Source organism: Centropristis striata, chromosome 9 (assembly GCF_030273125.1).
Source record: "Centropristis striata isolate RG_2023a ecotype Rhode Island chromosome 9, C.striata_1.0, whole genome shotgun sequence".
NCBI classification, from domain to species: domain Eukaryota; kingdom Metazoa; phylum Chordata; class Actinopteri; order Perciformes; family Serranidae; genus Centropristis; species Centropristis striata.
This window is the reverse complement of record NC_081525.1, coordinates 4,069,877-4,092,809: the sequence shown is the minus strand read 5'-3', so window position 1 is coordinate 4,092,809 and position 22,933 is coordinate 4,069,877. Positions and strand designations below refer to the sequence as shown.

The window sequence follows — 22,933 nt, the reverse complement described above, 5'->3', positions numbered from 1 at the left end:
TAGTCCCTCGGTTTACCCCGCTGCCTGCCTGCCTCGCGCTCCCGAGTCGGAATTGGCGGGAGTGTGTCACTTGCATCAATCGCCATCGCTGATTGGTCAAAACCATGACACTGATCACCGGTTGGAGGCGTTTGTTTTGTTCAACCGCGCTGCACGTTGAGTCGGTGTTTGCATTAAAGTGCCTGGAGCATTTGTAGTAGCACTTGCAAATGAGTTCGAAATGTGGTGTTATACTAAGTTATTGCTTAGAAAGAAAATAAATCGTGTAAGCCCATTTCATTCAGCGCTCTATAACTCGCTATCTTTATGTGATTACACATAATAGCCGGGACACCCTGTGCATCAAACCCAAAGGTGTTAGCTGTAACCCACCCTCTGGGCACGCCCCCTGCCTGATGTTTGGGGCTTTGTGATTGGCTGGGGAGTTTGACTGGCAGAAGTCAGGGTTGCCATGTTGTTGGTTGGTAAAATGAAAGAAAGGAGTCAGAAGAAGCTGGAGCTCTCTGGATGACTTTTGACTTAATAATACTATAAATAATACTCATTAACCATTTGATGCACAACATGGGCCTAAAGAGACCCAATATGTATGAGTCTTATGTTCTATAACTTTGCAATAAATTATTTTAATCATTCAGTATTCAGTAACTACTTAGATTACTTCTTGGCTAAATAGCTTGCTAAGCTAACTACTTAGCTAACATCTTAGCTTAGCAAGCTACTTAGCTAAATACTTAGCCAAGTAGTTAGCTTAGCAAGCTACTTAGCATAGAAGTTAACTAAGTAGTTAGCTTAGCAAGCTACTTAGCATAGAAGTTAACTAAGTAGTTAGCTTAGCAAGCTACTTAGCTAAATACTTAGCCAAGAAGTTAGCTCAGTAGTTAGCTTAGCAAGCTACTTAGCCAAGTAGTAACTATGTAATACATGGGTCTCAAACCTGCGGCCCGCGGGCCAATTGCGGCCCTCATAATGATATTATGTGGCCCCCACCTTGATATGAAAGTTTAATGTGAGTTTTATAGGTATGGTACTTTACCGTGTTGTGTGGGGAAGGTCCCTTTAACTACTTTTTTGGTAATTTTGTTTCTTTTTTTGTGGTAATTTTGTGTCTTTTTTTTAATTATTTTGTCTCTTTTTAAAAAAATTATTGTGTGTTTTTTAAATAATTTTGTGTCTTTTTTCGTAATATTTTGTATAGGCCTATATATATATTGTAATTCTGTGTTTTTTTGGGTCATTTTGTTTCTTCTTTAAGTAATTTAGTCTTTTTTGGTAATTCTGTGTATTTTTTTGGTCATTTTGTGTCTTTTTAAAGTCATTTAGTGTTTTTTCAGTCTTTTTTTGATTATTTTGTGTCTTTCTTAAGTAATTTAGTTTTTTTCTGTCATTTTGTGTCTTTTTTTGGTTATTTGGATACTGTCTCCAGCGGCCCCCAGGTAATTTGAGTTTGAGACCCCTGATGTAATAACACAAGAACTTTTTTCTTCATAAAGTATGAGAGGCAAAATGGAAATAATGATATGTTGTTATAAAAAAAAGATATTTAAAGAATACTTGGAATATTCAATCATAAAACAAGTGGATAAGATAGAGCACAAAAACACATAGCAAGCATTTAATAACATGGGAAATGAATGAGGGTCGTTTTTGACGCATGTTGCGCATTAGAAGGGTTAAATATGTTGAACATCAAAGGGTTAAGACAGTGCCTTAACCCTATAAAGCCTGAACCATGAAATAATTGCCAGAAAATTCAATTTTTGTAAAAACTGAGTGCTTATTAACCTGCTGACGAATTTTAAGAAATAAATAAATTGCATATATGAATTCTAATTTGTATCATATTTGATACATCAGGTCTTTTTGTGCATTTTGTTGCTCACAAAGTTTGTTTTTCTCGAACTAACAAAAACATATAAACCCTAACATTTTTAACCTATTAAGACTTTGACTTTTCCTTTTTCCTCAAACATGCAAAATACATATTTTTTCCATATAACACAACATCATACATCTGCTGATATGAAGTTTTTTAATGCAGCAATAACTGATCCATTCGTGGAACCTGCATATCATTTTTGCTACATCTGGTATTTTTGTGCAATTTGTTGCTCAGTTTGTTTATCTTCAACACATGTATACATCAGGTTTTTGATGATGTAGAGGTCTCAAAAATAACTGTATCTAATATGATACACTTGGCTTTATAGGGTTAACTACTTGCAGACTGTATTTGCTTGGGTGTGATCTGCACATACAAACGGATGTCATGTTGGAGTCACGCGTTTCCCGTTAACTCCGCGTGAACCATGGGGTTTGTAGTTCTATAGCCCCCGGGAGCGCGTTGACAGTGAACAGCTCAGAACTACAAACGGGACGGTTTGGCGCAGCCGCAGTAGGGACCAAAAGGCGCATCCTGAGTTGATTCCTGGACCCCTGCAGCTGTCGACGGAAACGTGAGGCGGTAAACGCTATCCCGGTAAATATTGACACATCTATTCTATCCTGCTCGTTAGCTAGAACTGCTAGCCGGTTAACCGAATGATAAAACAACATTTATAGAAGCATAAACAGACCAGAAACTCATCTGTGGCTCTACTGCACTAACGTCCTAACGACGCGCTGTAGCTCTCCACCGTTACTGTAAAATATAACAGAAAGTAAACAGGTAATACTTCACACAGGTAGAGTCAGAACCAGGTATGGAGACTGTCATGTTTTTGTTTTAGCATTAGCACATAGTTTGCCTAAAGTTGGACTGTGTAGCCGGTTAAAGTCACTGTGTACTAACTAACTAACTCAAACCGGTTGAAGTTGAACAGTAGCATGTAAATTGTTATCAGTGTCAGCAAATCTTTAGCCGTGAAGCTAGCAAGAACATGTAATAAGGACTTTTTTATACAGAGAGAGAGTAAAAAAAGACATTCTTATTGTTGACGTTTCTTGCCTGAAATGCTATCAAAGAACGAGTGTTAACTATGTTCTATATGTTCTTATTAATTAGGAAAGAAATACACTGGGTCTTCAAAATGGCAGGTTTGTCACTTAAACTCTATCTATCAATCTATCAATCTATCAATCTATCTATCTATCTATCTCCACTACAGGCCAAAAGTTTGGAAGCAAGATCAAATTTTTACAAAAAAACATCATAGTTTCATTGCTATACTTTGCAACAAAATAAACATGATTATTATATAAAGAGTCACTTATTAGAACACGTTTTTACTATAATTATCAGGTTTTTGGGTTTTTATTGCTTAGACTTTGTGTTTCCTTCTTTCCTTAATGTATAAATCTGTACTCTTGTTTCTTTTGTCAGAGATATCAACACAGTTGAGATTTATTGAGATTTTTGTATCCAAACTCTCAAAAGCCAAAGAGCTAAAGTGAATAATGCAAACTGTTATTTGTTTTTTACTTTTGCACTGAAGTTGTGACTCTTCCAAATCTTCTCAACCCTAAAACTAAGCCCTTCTTTTCTTTTGTTAACATTTATTCAACAATGGTCTGATAACATCAATGTATAGCTAAAGTTAAATTGAGGAAAATGGTTCAATTCAATAAAGGTAAAGTCTGATCATGCAGTAAACACATCCAAAAATCCAAAAGAATCCAATTTAAGAAAGCCATTGTGAATAGAACATTTAAGTTTCTTCTAAACTTTTGGCCTGTAATCCATCTATCTATCTATCTATCTATCTATCTATCTATCTATCTATCTATCTAATCTATCTATGTTATATTCTGTAAAGTTACATTCCACACTCTACTTTTCCACATTCCTCTCTCCTCTTCCCGGTAATCAGACATGTTGTGACATACTCTGGTATAAATTAGTAAGACAGTGATATCATGTTGCGACCCTTTGCTTCCTGTTGCAGATCGTGTGAATAACTTTCCTCCCCTGCCTCAGTTTGTGAGAATAAAGCCGTGCTTTTACCAGAACATTGAAGAGGAAATCCCTGCACCCCACCAGCAGTTGGTGCGCAGAGTCTACACATTATGGATGAGTAAGTGCTTTTGCATATGTTTCATCATCATTTTTTTGGAAGTAGAAGCAGCATTCTTCCCCTTTACTGTTACGTTAACATTTCCCTCCTTTTCTCTTCCGTCCGCTGCAGTGTATTCAGGCACACTATGCTTAAATCTGATTGGATGTATTGCCTGGTGGGCCGGGGGTGGAGGAGCAACGAACTTTGGGTTTGCTATCCTCTGGCTCATCCTGTTCAGCCCGTGTAGTTACACATGCTGGTTCAGACCGCTCTACAAAGCCTTCAGGTTAGTCACAGCGTGGTACATTTCATTCAAAACAGAATCAGATACAGCAGGGGTCTCAAAATCAAATTACCTGGGGGCTGCTGGAGGCAGTATGAAAATTACAAAAAAAAAGACACAAAATGACAGAAAAAAACTAAATTACTTAAAAAAGACACAAAATTACAAAAAAAAGACAATTTTTTTTTTTTAAAAAGACACAAAATTACAAAAAAAAGACACAAAATTACAAAAAAAAGACACAAAATGACCCAAAAAGTCACAAAATTACCAAAAAACAACACAAAATCACAGAAAGAACCAAAATTATAGTGAAAATGTTCTTAGTTTTCGTCTTTGTCAACTTTTTTCATACATAATCCAGTGTTTCTATTAGAAAGAGGATTCTGGTAAATATGTTTACTGAGACTGGGATGTCTACACTCGAACCAAATTTCAAAATCACCTGGAACTGTAAGAGTTAATAACCTTATTGTGGCTGAGATGGATAAACCAAAGGAAATAAAGGAAACATTTATTATGACGTCTTTGAATCTGGCACCCAACTAACACTAAAACTAATAAAAACTAAACTAAAACTAAAGCTAACTAAACATCTCTGCATTCTTTACAGGTTAAAATATTACAACCGTAACACAAGTGTGAGTCATCAAATGAAAAAACATGTACATGCAGGCAGAATCCAAAACACAAACATAAATGTTTACATATCAACAGGATTAGGGTTAGGGGGTTCATTTAAGGAAAAAAAGATGTGTTTAAAATGTTGATTTCAACAATTTGAACAAAGTCTGCTGTCTGACTTTGCTTATGGAGTTTATTTTGAAAGAAGTGGAGCCAGATGAGCAAAAAGATTTGTGGTAATATCTAGGAACAGGTAAATAACCATCAGGAATATAAAAGACCTATTGGACTATTAACCCATTGAAGCCGGGAAAGCAGATACGTCGTTTTGTGCTATTTATAGTATTTGTAGTTTTTTCCACCTATTTTCAGTCTCTTGGCCAATGAAATGCATCAGAATACATGTGGGAGTGTTGCAATGCAACATGGGACTTTTCCAGAACTTTGAAATCATCACCAAAAAAAGACACAAAAAGACACATGTCTAAAAAAAAAAGACACAAAATGACTAAAAAAAGACACAAAATGACCAAAAACAGACACAAAAAGGCACAAAATGACTAAAAACAGATACAAAATGACTAGAAACAGATACAAAATGACCAAGAAAAGACACAAAAAGGCACAAAATGACTAAAAACAGATACAAAATGACCAAGAAAAGACACAAAAAGACACAACATGACTAAAAAAAAAAGACACAAAATTACTAAAAAAAGACACAAAATGAGAATACATGTGGGAGTGTCGCAATGCATCATGGGACTTTTCCAGAACTGAAATCATGGAGGAAGACGACTATAGCGGAGGGAGCTCAGATATAACAGCTATAAGCTCTCAAATACTTTTTGAATTTCATTTCTATCTGCTACAGAGGCTGAAAAATCTATTATTTAGTAGAAGAGTTGACACTTCTGTTGAATTTCCAGAAAAACTTCAGGTTTTAGGGGGTTATTTTAAAATCACCGTAAAATCACAGGTTTTACAGGCATTTTTTACAGCCGTTTTAGGCTTTAATGGGTTAAAAGAGTAGAAAGTAATCGATCTATTAAAAGCAGGATTGGCAGTGCAAAGATATTAGGAAAGGTGTTTTATAATTAGGAACAAATGCCTTGTGGATGTGTAGCAGACGGCTTTCTGCTCTCACACTCTGCCTCGTGTTGTGTAGAAATAATAGAGACTTGGTTGAGTATCTGAGGGCTTTATTCTTCACAGGAAAAACGGAAAAACACAGGCGTTACACACAGCTCTTTTTTTATATCACACAATAAATGGAATAGCCTATACTACATTATAAACAACATGACAATACATAAACTCTCTTACACACATCTCTCACAGTCTAAAAAAACTAATTTCATCCACATATCTCATTTTTTATAGTGCAAAAATATTAAGAACATTAACTAAATTAAAAAACAGGCATACTTTCACAGGAAAAAAGGAAAAACCCAGGCGGTACACCAGGAGCCACACAGCCACTCTCCACACTCTACAATAAAAATAAAATTAAAATTCACATAAAACTACACATGAGATAACACAATTTCAAATCGGCATAAAAGAGAGAGAAACAAAAAAAATGCTCCAACTAGCTGTAGGGGTATCTGGTTCAGATACACATTGCCTCCAGCAGGGGTACCGAAATATTTAGAGGTAAAGCTAATTTAGGTCAATTTTGCTATCAGAAATTGACTAAATTAATATTTAATACTTTAAATGAATTAAAGTTGTTTTCGGGGCACCACCTATTCACTTAGGAATAGGAAAAGATAGCAAATCATAGTTAATCAGTCTCATAAAGTTAACAAATTATCAATTTGGAACATTGATTATTAATTATGAATATAATTATAATCAAATTACCTTATTAATATTTAGTAACGGTTGAAGGAATTTTGAGTTCTTTCCATAGCAGAGGTTAGCAAATCACTCATTCATGTGCAACATTAAAGGGAGAAGCATATTAATCCAAAAACATATTTATTCTAAATAAAGCAAAGCAAACAGAACACACAATAACTAATCAAAAAGAGGTCTATTGTTCATGAAGAACAATAGACCATGCGGTCTTGAAGGTCTATGTGTTGTAGGAAGCCAAATTAAAGTATATTTCATGTGGATTAGTGTGTGAGCAAATCAAATGAGTTAAAGTTAATTTACATGTACAACTTGAGATATATAGAGCAACATTAATCATACAACTTCAAGTGATCTAGCTACACAAAATATCCCAACAAATATACTTAAACACACAACAGATCAACACCATTTATTAAGGCCCCGTTCACACGAGGACGCTCGCGGGTGAAAACGACAAAATATTTTATCGGAAGTGCCTTTCGTTTAGACGGTGACGGCGTTTTGGGGGCTTAAAGACGCAAAAATCTGAAACCACCTTCCAAAGTGGAAAAGTTAAATCCGCTCCTCCGTAGCGTGTCCGTCTACACTGACAAGACGCAAAACTCTGCTCTGATCTGCTCACGTCACATATGTGTTTACGTCACATACATGCTCCAGTACAGGAAAATAAACAAACGTGGGATTATTTCCATGCGTCGGACCTTCAAGCTGCTCTGGCAGCTCTAATAAACTTACAGGAGTCTTTCCACCATATAGTACAGGATATGTGGAGATAGTATTAGTGAACAGAGAAGGATCTGTAATTACCTCCATCACATTTTGGATGCAGCAATTGGTCGGAGGCGAGCCAGACGGCTGTGGACGAGACCTGGGAGATCTAGTGATGGTGGAGAACTTTGTGGAAGGAGTAGCTGATGAAAATGTGTGGCGTGAAAACTTCTACATGCCCAAAGATGCTCTTATCGCTTTAAGTGATGCCGCCTGGCTGCATACAATCGAATTTCATACACTTTTGCGTCACCGTATGCAGCAGATTTCCTCCCGAAAATGCTCGTCTAAACGAGGAATAAAAAGTGAAGACGCAACGCCACTTTTGCATCTTCTGTTCAGACCGTCCTCGTGTGAACGGGGCCTCAAGCTTAACAAACTTGTTCTTGCCTACCAACTGCCCAGTACTATACCACAGAGTCCAGAGTTGAAAGGAGAAGCAGAAGGATCTGGTTTCTGGTTGGGTTTTGGTGGTTGTAGCGTTGTTTTTTGCTGTTGTTGGCTCCAGAAGCGTGGTGAGGGTCTGATATGTGATTATGTCCAGTATAGATCACAGGCAGGAAACTTAGAAGCGTCGTGGTGGGCCCACCGGCCTTCCCTTAGAGCTGGAGACAGAGGGAAGGTGTCTTTTTCTAACACTGAGGAACAGCAGGCATGCTGTTCCTCAGTGTTAGAAAAACTGCATGAGGAAACCTTGAAAATTGATAATCTGTCACCGACAGAAAAAACCTCACCATTTTTCTGCGCAGTTCGTTGATGGGGAAATGAAGAGCTGGAGACGTCCAAGTTCTCAGTTTAACAAAAGTTTATTACAATACGTCAAAAAATGTGCACTTTACAGAGATCTCCGGGTTCAAAAACTCATGTCCCTGAATACAAACAGACGTGTTTCAGTTCGTGAAGTCTGAACCACGACTCTCTCCCTGAACCCATTAGAATAACCTTACAATTGTTTACAAAACATGCTGGTCGATTTCGTCCAGGAAGTCCCGCCCTCTTGATTGCTGATTCGCCAGTTTTTATTAATACAACGGCACGTCAATGCCAGCTGGGCGTACGATCTTGCTGCCCCGGACAAGGCCATCCTGGCCTCTTCTCCAGAACATTCAACAAAAAACATTCTGTCTTGTTATTGTGTCTCACAAAGATATTATGTCTACAGAGTCAAAGGTTTTTCACTGTCTCACATAGATTCTAAAAGTCTAAAAAATATGAAACAGACAATGAAATATATGTAGTCAAAGTTTCTAAACCAAAATTAACACACAAACATAATCATTGTATCAAATCATATTGTCTGACTTAATATAAATGCACAGAGATATGTATTACACTCAAGGTTTGACCCTTGATAGTGACCTGCGTCACTCACAGGGACACACACAGGAAGTCAAACAACAGAGAAGCAGAAATCAAGCATAAAATAATTTACAAATATAGAAAATAATCAATTATTTTAACACTGCATTCAGTCTTTAATCCAAATGAACCTTGTGGAGTAGCTGTGACCCCTACATAGCATACGGCGTAGTTAGCTAACTCTGAATGCATAACTCGATTTAAAGTTCAATGTATAGATTGTCAGTAAAATGTAAGCCTGACCAACAGTTTCATAAGCTTTTAAGATAACAGTATATATCAACATCTTGTGGTTTTGAACAGGAAAAAGGAGCGAGCGCTTCATTTATGACTCACACACAGCTCTCTGATGCTAGGTGGTGTAACGCCAAAACAGCTCCCCAGAGGAACAAAGGCATGCCTTGATAATCACCATAGGAACTTTTTTACAGGCAGAAAATAATTATTTTTGGGGGGAAGTTCACAACACACAAAAAACGTTTTGTTTAGGGAAAACAAATAAACCAAATTAAATTTAAAAAAATGGACCTGGCTACAGATGGAATGAAACCTCTTGTGGCGTCATGGGTAGGTGAGAGATAAGAGAGTTTCAGTAGGAGGAGGATGCAACTTCACAGGAAGAGCAAAGAGTGAAAGTACGTCAGAGGTTTAAAGACAGCCTGAGAAAACTCTAATACTTTAGTGATTAGTTATGGAAGATCTATTTAGACAGATGCATTCTGTCTGTGAAACAAATCATAATCATAATGTTGCAGGAATTAGTTTCAGTTTTGGTTGCGTAAAATTAATAATTTATGATCTATAACTCAAAGGGTAGTTCAGATATTTTAGCTTTTGTCTTTTTTAAAATGTATTATTAATTTAAACAAAACGCAACATAAATCACCAATGGACAAACACAGTAAAAAAGAAAAGAAAAAGAACAACAACAACAAAATCACAAAACCAACCTAAATAAATAAAACAATAATAAATAAGAACTTTAACACATTAAATAACATTAAAACTAAACTAAATTTGTTTCTGTCTTAGTTAATTATACATAGTCAGTGTTTCAGCTAGTTGGTGGTGGGTATGTCCCCAGTTTGGAGAAGCAGGCAGGAGAAACTGCACAGAAGTAATGTACAGTAATGTATTTAATGCTGATAGGGTTGTCAAAAGTATCTATACTCAAAAAAGTATCGATACTAAAACGTTGTATCTGGATACGATACTCATTTTCAAAAGTATCGATGAAAAGTGTTATTTTCTCTCTTGAAGTCCCAGAATGAAGCAGAGAAAAGTCGACTTATCAAGCTTGCCTAATATTGTGCACAGCATATTGTTCTAATTGTTTTTGTTTATTGTATTTATTTATTTTTTGCACTACCTCAGACCTGAAGCTTGTTATCATAGTTGCAGTTTCTTTTTGCACAACTGTTTTTTATTATAAATATTTAACCCGTGGTTCTGTTAATTTTTACATGTTGCATTTTTCTTGTTGTTAAAAATATTTCTGTTAAATTTTGGGGTCTTTGTTTTTATCCTTGTGGTATCAAAAATGGCATTGAGTATCGAATATTTTCCTGAGTATCGGTATCGAGTTGAAAATATTAGTATTGTGACAACCCTAGAATGCTTACACTAAAAGATGTCCCCAGTCCCAAAGTCAAAACTGAAAGTCTTTAGTAAATCTATGAGTGGGAAAATTAGTTTTACTGGAGTCACGGCGCTCCCGTATCCTAAAAAGAGAAAAAAGGCTTTAACGCTTTAAAAAGTCTTGGATTTGATTTATAAAACCCTTAAATGTGTTGTGTTGCCTGCCTGGCAGTAATTTTAGCTATTAAAATGTGTTTGTGTCTGAACAAGAGCTGTCAGGAAGCAGCTCACACCTGTTATGTAGAAGTGGATTGTTTACACAGTGTTTCAGTCATCAGGCTTATTGAAAGCACTTACTGCTGCTGGAGGCTCATCACCTCGTAGTCAGAGTTTAAACAACAAGCTGAGAGCTGTCTGAGTCCAGGCTGGCCTCATTCAATGTTCATTCAATTCTATTATTAGGAACTATTGTTACATAATGCTGCATTAGAAATGTTGGGATAAATGATAAATAAGCCATCGGCTACTCCCCCTCTACTGATTTTCCATGTACTTTAATACTTTGGACCAGGGGTCTCAAACTCTAATTACCTGGGGGCCGCTGGAGGCAGTATCAAAATGACCAAAAAGAGACACAAAATTACAACAACAAAAAAGATACAAAATTACCAAAAAAGACACAAAATTATTTTAAAAAGACACAAAATGACCCAAAAATGACAGAAAATGACCCAAAAAGACCCAAAATTACTATAAAAGACACAATTATTTAAAAATGACACAAAATGACCAAAAAAAGACACAAAAATGACAGAAAAAAACGAAATTACTTAAAAAAGAAACAAAATGACCAAAAGAAGATACAGAATTACCAAGAAAGACACAAAATTATTTTTAAAATAGACAAAAAATGACCCAAAAAAGACACAAAATGACCAAAAAAAGACACAAAAATGACAGAAAAAAACGAAATTACTTAAAAAGAAACAAAATGACCAAAAGAAGATACAGAATTACCAAAAAAGACACAAAATTACTTTTAAAATAGACAAAAAATGACCCAAAAAAGACACAAAATGACCAAAAAAGACACAAAATTACCAAAAAAAGACAAAATTACTAAAAAAAAAAAGACACAAAATTACAAAAAGTCACAAAATTACAAAAAAGACACAAAATGACAGGAAAAAACTAAATTACCGTACTTAAAAAAGACACAACTACTAAAAAAAAGACACAAAATTACTAAAAAAAAAGACACAATTATTTAAAAAAAGACACAAAATTATTTTAAAAAAGGACACAAAATTACCAAAAAAAAGTAATTAAAGTTTGAGACCCATGCTTTGGACAGTATGAGTGTGAAACACGTGTGAAGTTGTGTTCTCTGTGCTATTAAAAAGCCGAAAGTAAAGCAGCTTTGCAGCTAAAACAGAGCATCCCTCGGCATATTTGTGATCCGCTGTCTCATCCCTTTGTTTCTCCTGTTGTTCACAGGGCCGATAGCTCTTTCAACTTCATGACTTTCTTCTTCATCTTCTTCCTCCAATGTGTCTTGGCCCTCATCCAGACTGTGGGCGTCCCTGGCTGGGGAACATGGTAAGTTGAACCAAAGACTGTACACATGTTGTGCGCCAGTTTATACCAGCGTGTGGGTCACAAGGTCTCTTTGGCAAATGACCAAGGCAGCTGGGAAACATGTTTCCAATCAGACACGTGATGGATCGGGTAGTCGTAAACAATCTGCTGCTGAAGTTTATGTTGGAGTACTTAACCAATCAGCTTTTCATGAAGGCAGATTTAATCCATAACTTATGACTAGGTAAGGCAAGGCAAGTTTATTTTTATAGCACAATTCAACACAAGGTAATTCAAAGTGCTTTACATACACATTAAAACAGCAAGACACAATTGAAAGCAGTAAAAACAGTCAATTAAAACAGGGAAATAGAAATAAAAATACAAATAAGATAAAATAAGATACAGCAGGATAAGAAAATAGATAAAATGATAAAAAGCACGAGTCAAACATTGCGTAGTTAAAAAGTAAGGGCAGTACAGCAGATAAGTGTTAAAGTTAAGAGTACGCTGCAGTAAACAATAGTGTTTTTAGTCCTGGTTTAAAGGACTAGGTGAAGCTTACTGTTGGTATAGAATGTTTTTTATTTTGTGTGCTTGCTTGCAAAAGTCGACTACTCCTCCCAGAGTTTTTGGTCTCACATATACAAAAAAGGTATCAAATCGACCGGCTCGCCCATGACAAGTGTGCTATGACTTTTCTAAGGGTTTCGACAAACAGTTTTCAAATGATTTGGCAAAAACACGTCAAAAAATCCCCCCAATGTAACCCTATGGAGAGGCTAGAGTGATGATATCATCGCGTAGAATGTAGAGGGAGAGAAAAATGTGTCAAAAAATACATTTGAAAACTGCACTCGAGGCCTCAAATTCCACTCTACAGAAATAATTTATACATAGAAACGTAGGAAAATTAGTCTTCTCACTCACAATCCTCTGGTAAAGCTGTCAGAGTTATAGTTTGGGCGTAGGACACACAGAGACAGACAGAGACGGACAGACAGACAGACCATACATTGTCCAATCTGCCTCAAACTTGTCATGCATGATAATGGTTCATCACTGAACAGTTCTACATAATATTTCATAAAGTCCCGTCCCTTTTCATTAGCCACGCCCCCTTTATTAACTAATGAACCGTTTGTCCTAGAGACTTGTATAAGGTGTCCGTGTACTCAGGACAGAGTCCCTGTTTAAGCCCCGCCCCTTTTGATAAGTCACTGGAATCAGGGTCCAGAGGGAAGCACACAATCAAAACTTCTTTAGAAATGCTCTAGTTTAAAATATGAGTGCATCTTTGTCAGTTTAGTTTGTTTGTCTCTGTGGCAGTAGGATTACAGAATGCCCTATGGGTCAAGGAAAAACCTGTTGGATGTTGGAGGAGATCTGAATCACAGGGTGGATTCACAAATTAAGTTTCACTTTTGTTAACATTGAAAGATAGGGCATGGCCTTGGTGGAGGCCTGCCAGTTAAGTTTCTTCTTTCTTTATTTTGTCAGCAAAGGAGGCTAATTAAGCTGCAGAAAAAGTCACAAGTTCAACTCTAAGAAACCCGTCAACAGCCAAACTGGTTTAGAAGTTATGTTTCTAAAACTTCTATATAATTTTTTTTACATTGATACAAACAAGCTAATCTCTATGAACAGATATCTGCATATGATTGCATAATATGTCTGCCATTTGTCTCCATATTTTGGTATTTTATAGTCTGAGTATTATTGACCAATCATGTTTAAGTGGGCTTAGGTAGAAGTAGGTAAACAGTCCGTGTGGAGAGCAAAAGATGTGAATTGAATTGACAAAAATACAATCTTGAACCCATGAGCTAAAATCAAACATTGATCTGCATTCACCCTTTCCATCATAAACCTACTGTGTGAAACTGTCCGCTTGGAGACATCGTCTCTGCGCCAACTGCATTCACAAGTCTCACATTGTTGATCAGACTGTAAACAAAGACCGACACATGGAAGAGGAAGTCTTGGAATAGATGACATTATCCAGAAATGATGACCTTTACCCCCCAGAGCATGAGTCCTCATGAGACCTATAGTGTAGAGATTGTAAACAAGCTAGCATTAGTTGAGTGTGCTTGAAAGTGCACACTATATTCTATTCACCAGGCTTAATCCTGGATTTTATTCTTCCGTTTCTTCCGTGTTGTCTTTCGGTCGACTACTCCTCCCGAGTTTTGGTCGCACATACATTAAAACAGGTATCAAATCAACCAGCTCGGCCATGCCAAGTGTACTATGACTTTTGAAAAGATATAGAAAATATGATTTTTTTTTGTCTGTCTGTATAAATAAATAAAAATCTAAAATGTAGTGTGAAGTGCACATCTCAACACTTGCCAAATACAAAAAAATTACTCTTGACTCTTGAGTATGAGCAAATAATAAAAATAACCATTTAGGGGTTCCGGGGGCATATTTTAATGACATTTTGTAAAGGAGAATAAAGGTTCTTGTATGTTTTATTTAAGGCATCTTATTTTGACAGTCTTCTTGTAAATTCTGTGGTGGATTCTCTTAACACACTTTGCTCTTATTTTGAAAGCTGCATGTGTTTAGCGACAGGGAGTAAGTAGCTTTTTGTGATTAAAACAACTTTAACCACTACATCAAGAAGTAGGAACGTTGCTAATATCATGATATGCATTTTTTTTAACCATAAAAAAAAAAATACAAATATTATTGTGAACGATACGATATGGCACACCCCTAGTTTCGACAAACGGTTTTTCAAATTATTCGGCAAAAGCACACCAGGAAATTCCTCCAATGTTACCTTATGGACAGGCCATAGTGGATGACATCGCCGCTAGAATGCAGAGGGAGAGAAAAATTTGTCAAAAAATAAATTTGGAAACTGCGCTCGAGGACGCAAATGCCACTCTACAGAAATAATTTATACATAGAAACATAGGAAAATTCGTCTTCTCACTCACAATCCTCTGGTAAAGCTGTCAGAGTTATAGTTTGGGCGTAGGACGCACAGATGATCCACCAACAGCACCCACAGCCTCATATACCGCCATGTTAAAAAGGCGGGAAAATTTCTGGAGAAAAGCAGAGGTACCAGTTTCTTCTGATCGCTCTAAAAAGACAATTTCTTCATTTTTCTTCACAAAACACATATGTAGACGTTCAGGAAGAACTCGGGATGCTCAAAGTGAAGTCGGATCAATGATAGGAATTATGGTTTTTGCCAAAAATGCTTTCTGTTTAAGAGATACTTTTTAGCTGTTTTCGTATCTATCTCATTGGCGTCAAATTCCACAGCTGCAGTTGATTTCAGTTGATTGCTCTGCTCTGATTGGTGGACGCCACCTGGCCCTGGTTGCTTGGCTACCAAAGCCTCCCCCCACCCTTTCTAGTTTAAAATATTAGTTCATCTTTGTTAGTTTACTGAAAATAGCATTGACAAAAACACAATCTTGAACCCATGAGCTAAAATCAAACATTGATCTGCATTCACCCTTTCCATCATAAACCTACTGTGTGAAACCATCCGGTTGGAGACATCGTCTCTCTGCTCCAACTGCATTCATAAGTCTCAAGTTGCTAAGCAGACTGTAAACAAAGACCGGCACATGGAAGAGGAAGTCTTGGAACAGATGACATTTTCCAGAAATTATGGCCTTTGCCCCCCAGAGCATGAGTCCTCATCAGACCTTTGCTGCCCTACAGAGTCTAACTGCAGTAACTACGCAAAAAGTAAAACTGAGAAAAAATGCTTTAAAGTTTTTTTAACATTTTTAAATGGCCAGCAAAATAGGTTATAGGTAGGTTAGTGTTATGACACTTATTTCTACATGTATTGATGTTTTTATGCTCACAAATTTGACCTTTGACCCCAAAATTGTAGTTACTGCACTCTGGTTTTGCTGTAAAAGCTTCTAATAGTGATGCAGAAACAGAGTGCAGGAACTACAATGTTGTTGTCTTCTTTCAGCTTAATAAACATTTTCAAATTGATTTTGTTATGAATATTTAAAAGTGTTTAACAACTCTATTCAAAGATTTGTGTATTTTAGACGTAATATTATAAAGTAATGTTATATTTTAGTCTTAATATAATTTATATCTTACTTTTTTACATAATCACTATCTAGATAATAATTTCGCTTTCAAATAAACTTATAATTTTTATTATTCTTGCCTTCACTATTCAACACAATGAAGAATTTCAAGGCTGCACTGTATCAGACCATATATACACACACACACACACACACACACACACACATATATATATATACACACACACGCATATAAAATACTATATATCTCCAAAGCAAACTGTGGTAAGTGCATTTACTACTGTTTTGAGTTGGATTTTGTACTTACTGCAATTTTTTACATCATTATTTCTCAGAAATAAAGCAAAAATGAAATCTAAAACTTTGTCACAAGATAAAACAGACATCAAGGAGTTCATTTTTAGTTATAACTAAATTTCCTCCAAAAATGTAGTTACTGCAGTTAGACTTTGTAGGGCAGAATAGGTCTAATAAGTGCAGAGATTGCAAACAAGCTGGCATTAATTCTTAATTCACATTTTTAATAGTTATTTTAGATTCTATCTCTCCATCAGTGAGTGGATTTCTCATAGTTTCTGAGTACATAATAAAATCTATTAATATCTTTTGTGTTCACATTAACATTTCTACAGTCAGAATGCGATTTGAAGAGATATGAAAATTGCTTTAAACTCAATTTAAATGACCAATAACCTGACCAATGTCAAAAAACTGCAAATGCTCTGCACAATAAACTGTTTCGTTCTGTTGAACAAAATTTTAGGGATTTTCTTGTGTTTGTTTTTCTCTTTTAGCCCTGGTTGTTTGTGTAATTAATAACTGAAATTAATGCATTTAATTAAAAATAATTCATAGAAAAAAAAACTAATCTTTAAAATATTTTTTCTTTTTTATTATTATTTTATATGATATCTAAATGTATTTTTTCTATATATTTATTTATTTTACTACTGCTACGACAATTTAAGTATTTGCTCATGACTGCTGATGCTATTATTATTATTGATGTTATTTATGATTATCACTGTTTATTTTATTTGCAGCTGCTTGTGATAATAACACTCATGATGTTTGACACTGATCGTCACTTTGCTGTTTCACTGCATCTGTTTCCTCACTGCTTAATGGCCTCAGTAGTAACTTCAGACGTTTGTGTTGAATTCACGTTGCTAATTGCATTCAGTCTGAAACACTAACCGTACTACTCCATCTCACTCTCACCGGCTCATCCAAGCGGCTGGATAGCGACAGTGACCTTTTTCAGCACGAATGTGGGCTCTGGTGTCGTGATGCTAATCACAGCGCTGCTCTTCTCTGCCGTGACCGCTTTAATGGCTCTGGCTCTCATTCAGGTGAGTGAAAGCATATGCAAAAAAATAAATCCTTTTTTTTTTGTCCCTGATGTGTAAAAAAACCACCTAAATCTTTTGCCAGTCTGACAATAATTCAATTCAAGGTCCGACACTGGAGACGTTTTTCCAAAGCTGAATTTAAAAAATATTTTAATACAAGAGATACATGTGACAGATTCTCTGTCAGCAGCCAGTTATACACACGTTTTTTTTTCCTGTCAGAGGTTAAGCTCATTCTGGTCCTCTTTCTACAAAACTTTTTCAAAAGCTTTAAAACAGGGGACTCGAACTCAAATTATCTGGGGGCCGCTGGAGGCAGTATGAAAATGACCAAAAAAGACATAACATTACTTAAAAAAGACATAAAATGACCAAAAAAAGACACAAAATGACTGAAAAAACACTAAATTACTTTTTTTTTTTTAAAGAAACAAAATTACCAAAAAAAGACACAGAATGACAAAAAAAAGACACAAAATGACTGAAAAAACACTAAATTACTTAAAAAAGATACAAAATAACAAAAAATACACAGAATTACCAAAAAACACACAAAATTATTAAAAAGACATAAAATGACACAAAAACACACAAAATGACCAAAAAAAGACTAAATTACCAAAATAAGTAATTAAAGGGACCTTCCACACACAACACAGTAAATGTTCCATTTCTGCCTACTGTATGTAAATATTTGTGCATCCTGAGGTCTCTAAACAGGCTGAATGACATAAACTGGGTATCAGTGTAAAGCTGATAAAGTGCCATTCATATAAAACTCACATTAAACTTTCATATCAAGGTGGGGGCCACAAAATATCGTCACGAGGGCCACAAGTTTGAGACCCCTGGTCTAAAGTTCTGAATAGTCAAAAACAGACCTTATATTCTATTCATTGATCATAATTAAAACTTCAGTCAGACATGTTGGGAGTAAGAATATTTATTGAAATGTTTACTTTAACATCCATTTTATTGAGTCACTTATCAAATAACAGAGAAAAATCAAAATACTTGGCAGTTGGCCATGAAGGACACTTTTGTAACAAGAAAATTAAATAAAATAAATCAAAGCGTGAGTCAGGCACCTTGAACTTCCAGTCAGAGATTATTCTTCATATCTGCTTTTTAGGATCATTGCTTCAAATTAAAAGTGTCAGATTACCTGCATAAAAGCCACATTTAGTGTGTTTTATCAGGTTTTGTTTTTTGTTTTTTGAATGAATACCAGACTAATAAATGAGTCCACACTTGGAATAGCAGCCTGCATTTAAAAACACTGTGACTACATTCACATGCAAGATTTAATTTCACTGCAGATCCATTTGCAGTTATTTTTTCAGTCAGAAACAGAATCGTTTGTGTCACTACTGGTTACATGAAGTCAGTTCATTAGAAATAAGATAAGATAGGCTGCATGCAAACACACTGTAGTCACCAAACAAAGACTCGTTCCACTCAGACATTATTCTTCATATCGGCTTTTTAGGATCATTGCTTCAAATTAAAAGTGGTTGAACGGCCGTGAGTTTGACACCCATATTGTAAACAGACACAAATACAAGTGAACTGATGTTTTTCTCTCCTGGCTGCAGGTTCACAGACTGTACCGTGGCGGCGGCGGCAGCATGCAGCGTGCTCAGGAGGAGTGGAGCACCGGGGTGTGGAAGAGCGCTCCGGTGAGGGAGGCCGGCTTCAACGCCGTGGCCCAGACGGCCCAGGGCCCCAGCCTGCCCCAGTACCCCGCCGCCGTGCCCAGTTACCCCGACGACAGCCACTGGTGATGGCTGCCATCGGCCACTAGGGGGAGACAGAGTCCTGCTCCTGTCTCACCCTCACATGACTAAATGCATAGGCGTATTTTTTTGAATGAGATAGGATGACTATAAAAAAAAGTTTTATCGATTTATTTTATTTTTTCACCAAAGCTCATTAATACACTATATGCCATTCCATTCCATTTCAACTTTTTGTTTACTTTTATTATTGAAATCGATGAGACAGAACTACAATTTTATGCTCAAAAAGGAATTTGTTTGGACAAATGTACAGTCTTGCAAATATGCAATTTGGAAACTCAAAACGAGTGAACTTTTTCAGTATAGCTGTATGTGAAGGATGTGTGCCTTATGGACCTTTTATGATAGTTTTATGTATTGCCAAATCTGCATGCTAGAAGTTAAATGCTGAACAGCAGGGGTCCTTTTTTTTTCTTCTTTTTGCAACAAGAGAACGTATGCAAACTGCACGATTTTTATCTTTTGTGTGTATAACGTGTATTCAGTCAGGAGTTCAGTTTATTTTTGATACGCTCGGCTTTAAAAAGCTCCCTGCTTGCCTGCTTTTGGCTGTGATTTCTTGAAATGCGCCTTAATATTACGTGCAGATTTTGTATGTGGAAAAAAAAAATCTTGCTTGACTTTTTGCCCTAACAAAAGCTGCTTTTTTTTTTTTCTTGGTGAACTGGATTTATGCTTCAGTGAAGCAACATGTGGAAACATTTCAAACGTTGTTGGTGCGTAATCCTCCTCTGTGATTTGTCACTGATGTGCCATAACACTTTCCTTTATTTTGATACTGATTAAAGCCACACCCAGAGTAGATACTGTGCTGCACTCCTACACTGTTTGCTTTTAGTGAAACAACCCTGTGAGTCGTCAATGTTTCAGTCATTTCACGCTCCCACACATAGAACGAGTCTTTGTTTGGTGACTACAGTGTGTTTGCATGCAGCCTATCTTCTCTTATTTCTAATGAACTGACTTCATGTAACCAGTAATGACACAAACGATTCTGTTTCTGACTGAAAAAATAACTGCAAATGGATCTGCAGTGAAATCAAATCTTGCATGTGAATGTAGTCACAGTGTTTTTAAATGCAGGCTGCTATTCCAAGTGTGGACTCATTTATTAGTCTGGAATTCATTCAAAAAACAAAAAGCAAATTCTGATAACACACACTAAATGTGGCTTTTTATGCAGGTAATCTGACACTTTTAATTTGAAGCAATGATCATAAAAAGCCGATATGAAGAATAATCTCTGACTGGAAGTTCAAGGTGCCTGACTCACGCTTTGATTTATTTTATTTTATTTTCTTGTTACAAAAGTGTCCTTCATGGCCAACTGCCAAGTATTTTGATTTTTCTCTGTTATTTGATAAGTGACTCAATAAAATGGATGTTAAAGTAAACATTTCAATAAATATTCTTATTCCCAACACGTCTGACTGAAGTTTTAATTATGATCAATGAATAGAATATAAGGTCTGTTTTGGACTATTCATAACTTTAGACCAAGGGTCTCAAACTCGCGGCTGCGGGCCAACTGCGGCCCTCGTGACGCTATTATGTGGCCCCCACCTTGATATGAAAGTTTAATGTGAGTTTAATTACTTTGTTTTGGTAATTTTGTCTTTTTTGAATAATTGTGTCTTTTTTTAGTAATTTTGTGTCTTTTTTGGGTCATTTTATGTCTTTTTAAAATAATTTTGTGGGTTTTTTTGTAATTTTATGTCTATTTTTGGTTCATTTTGTGTCTTTAAAATAATTTTGTCTTTTTTTTTAGTCATTTTGTGTCTTTTGTGTCATTTTGTGTCTTTTTTTTTGTAATTTTGTGTCTTTTTTTGGTCATTTTGATACTGCCTCCAGCGGCCCCCAGGTAATTTGAGTTTGAGACCCCTGCTTTAGACTATCCCTTCAAGTGTTTAATAATGTGTCTGTTGAATATTGTGAAAGCATCTAAACACTCGTTCCATAGAGTGACGCACACAGTCTGTTTTGTGAAACTGCCTTTGAACATCTCATCTGTTTCATTATGACGAGTCAGCTTTTTCGAAACCAATACAGCACAGAAATGTGTTCAAAAACAAAACCAGACGAGACTAGATTTAGGTTAAAAAAACAGTGCTGTTACAGTCATTCCCATGGATGTATATAGAGAGAAGTGAATACAGTGTTGGAGGCAAAGCCCCTATTCATTCCTATGATAGTTGCTCAGTGGTGCATGAAGCCAGAAAAATATGACTTCCGTGTATAAAATGAGCCGAATCTTCTGTATATGCTTCAGCAGTGTGAGACCCAGACAGCAAGAGCCAGGAGAAGAACTGGATATAACAACTTTTAGGGCCTAAGAATCTACATAAGGGCTATTTAAGTTTTCATATTGGGATGAAAAGATGTTACATCTAAATAAAAAATATCAGCTGAAATCTTTTGCGCAGTGCAAGTTTCTGGGGAAAACACAGGCACTAAAAGCCGTAAGTTTCAGACAGAGTGAATACAGGTACGTGTAGACAGACAGTAGGCAAAATAATGTGTTTTTAAAGCATTAACCCTCTGGAGTCCATGAAAGTGTAGTAACATGATTTTACTGTTTTTTTTGCAGAGATTTTTCTGCAAAGAGATTTTGCAGTGTGCATTCAGCATTCTTAATGTAATCCTTGTTTGTATTGTTTTTTTGTGTGTTTTTTGTCATTTCTTTGTGTGGTTTTTTTTGTCTGTTTTTGTAATTTTTTGTTTTTGGTGTGTTTTGAGTGTGTTTTTATGTGTGTTTTTCGTAACTTTGTTGTTGTTGTTTTTTTGTTTGTTCTTTGTGTGTGATTTTTGTATTTTTTATGGGGTTTGTGTTTTTATGTGTGTTTTTTTGTAAATTTCTAGTGGTTTTGTTGTGTTCAATATGTTGATCGAGTAATTGAAAATGAAAAAAATAAAAATCAGGTCATATAGGTGAGGTTGTTCTGAAAACACTGATAGCAACACGTCATGGTAAAGATTTTTAAGTGCTTTATACAGGCAGAATGAAAAGGAGCCAAAAACGCATTAAAGCATGTAAACATATTCTAGTAGATTGAAGTAAAAACTTTAAAACAAGCACAAAATGTCCCCTTTAAAGATTAGATTAACTTTCCATACTTTTGTATCCTGCATTATTGCTGTTTTCCAAACTTTTTTTGTGTAATTGTTTATTCTTTCATATCAACAGAAAGACGTAGATCCCCTGACGCATTTAGACAAATCTATCCTTCAACAGCGACCTGATACCTAATAAAGGCTTCAGTGACTCCAGTCAGCCTGGGACAGGTTCTGGACCCCACTGGGCCCATAACACACACAGTCTAGATGTCCTCTGCAGCCTTAGTATCCTCACTGTAACTCTGTTACTCTGGCAGAGAAATCCTGCTGTTGCATTGATTTATTCAAAAGATATAAGTGTTCAAAGAAACTGTGTGCAGAATAAAAAGCCTGAGAGCATCACAGGCTGAACTAAAGTAAGAGCTCATTAATTCCAGGGAGGAAAAAAGTAAAGCTGAAGAACAGGAGAGAGGGCAGCTCAACACAAAGACTTTCTAGATTTATAAAACTTATAAACAACTCAGCAGAAGATCACTGGCTTCTTCTGTTGAGAACCAAGAAACTGAACACAGTGAAATAGTCTGAATGCCCCAGAGTGTCTTAATATCATCTATAAAAACAATCTATGAAACTG

At 36.0% G+C, this 22,933-nt stretch overlaps 1 protein-coding gene across 2 annotated transcripts; it reads left to right on the top strand.

The window, feature by feature from the left end:
- Nucleotides 1-2,218: 2,218 nt before the first annotated feature.
- On the top strand, nt 2,219-20,666 carry scamp4 (secretory carrier membrane protein 4). 2 transcript variants are annotated; one of them, XM_059341944.1, is made up of 7 exons: nt 2,219-2,479; nt 3,005-3,036; nt 3,885-4,013; nt 4,125-4,281; nt 11,968-12,069; nt 17,329-17,446; nt 19,042-20,666. In XM_059341944.1, exons 2-7 carry the CDS (start codon nt 3,030-3,032, stop codon nt 19,228-19,230), a joined length of 702 nt encoding a protein of 233 aa, XP_059197927.1. In that variant the 5' UTR covers nt 2,219-2,479; nt 3,005-3,029; the 3' UTR covers nt 19,231-20,666. The 2 variants fall into 2 exon arrangements, with proteins under 2 accessions (XP_059197927.1, XP_059197928.1); XM_059341945.1 differs by lacking the exon at nt 2,219-2,479 and adding an exon at nt 2,490-2,668.
- Nucleotides 20,667-22,933: the final 2,267 nt, after the last annotated feature.

What these genes read in the sequence shown, in the direction of transcription:
- scamp4 (XM_059341944.1), top strand. An exon ending in AGTCTACACATTATGGATGA is followed by an intron (nt 4,014 to 4,124) that starts GTAAGTGCTTTT and finishes CGTCCGCTGCAG; the next exon opens with TGTATTCAGGCACACTATGC. An exon ending in TGGCTCTGGCTCTCATTCAG is followed by an intron (nt 17,447 to 19,041) that starts GTGAGTGAAAGC and finishes TCCTGGCTGCAG; the next exon opens with GTTCACAGACTGTACCGTGG.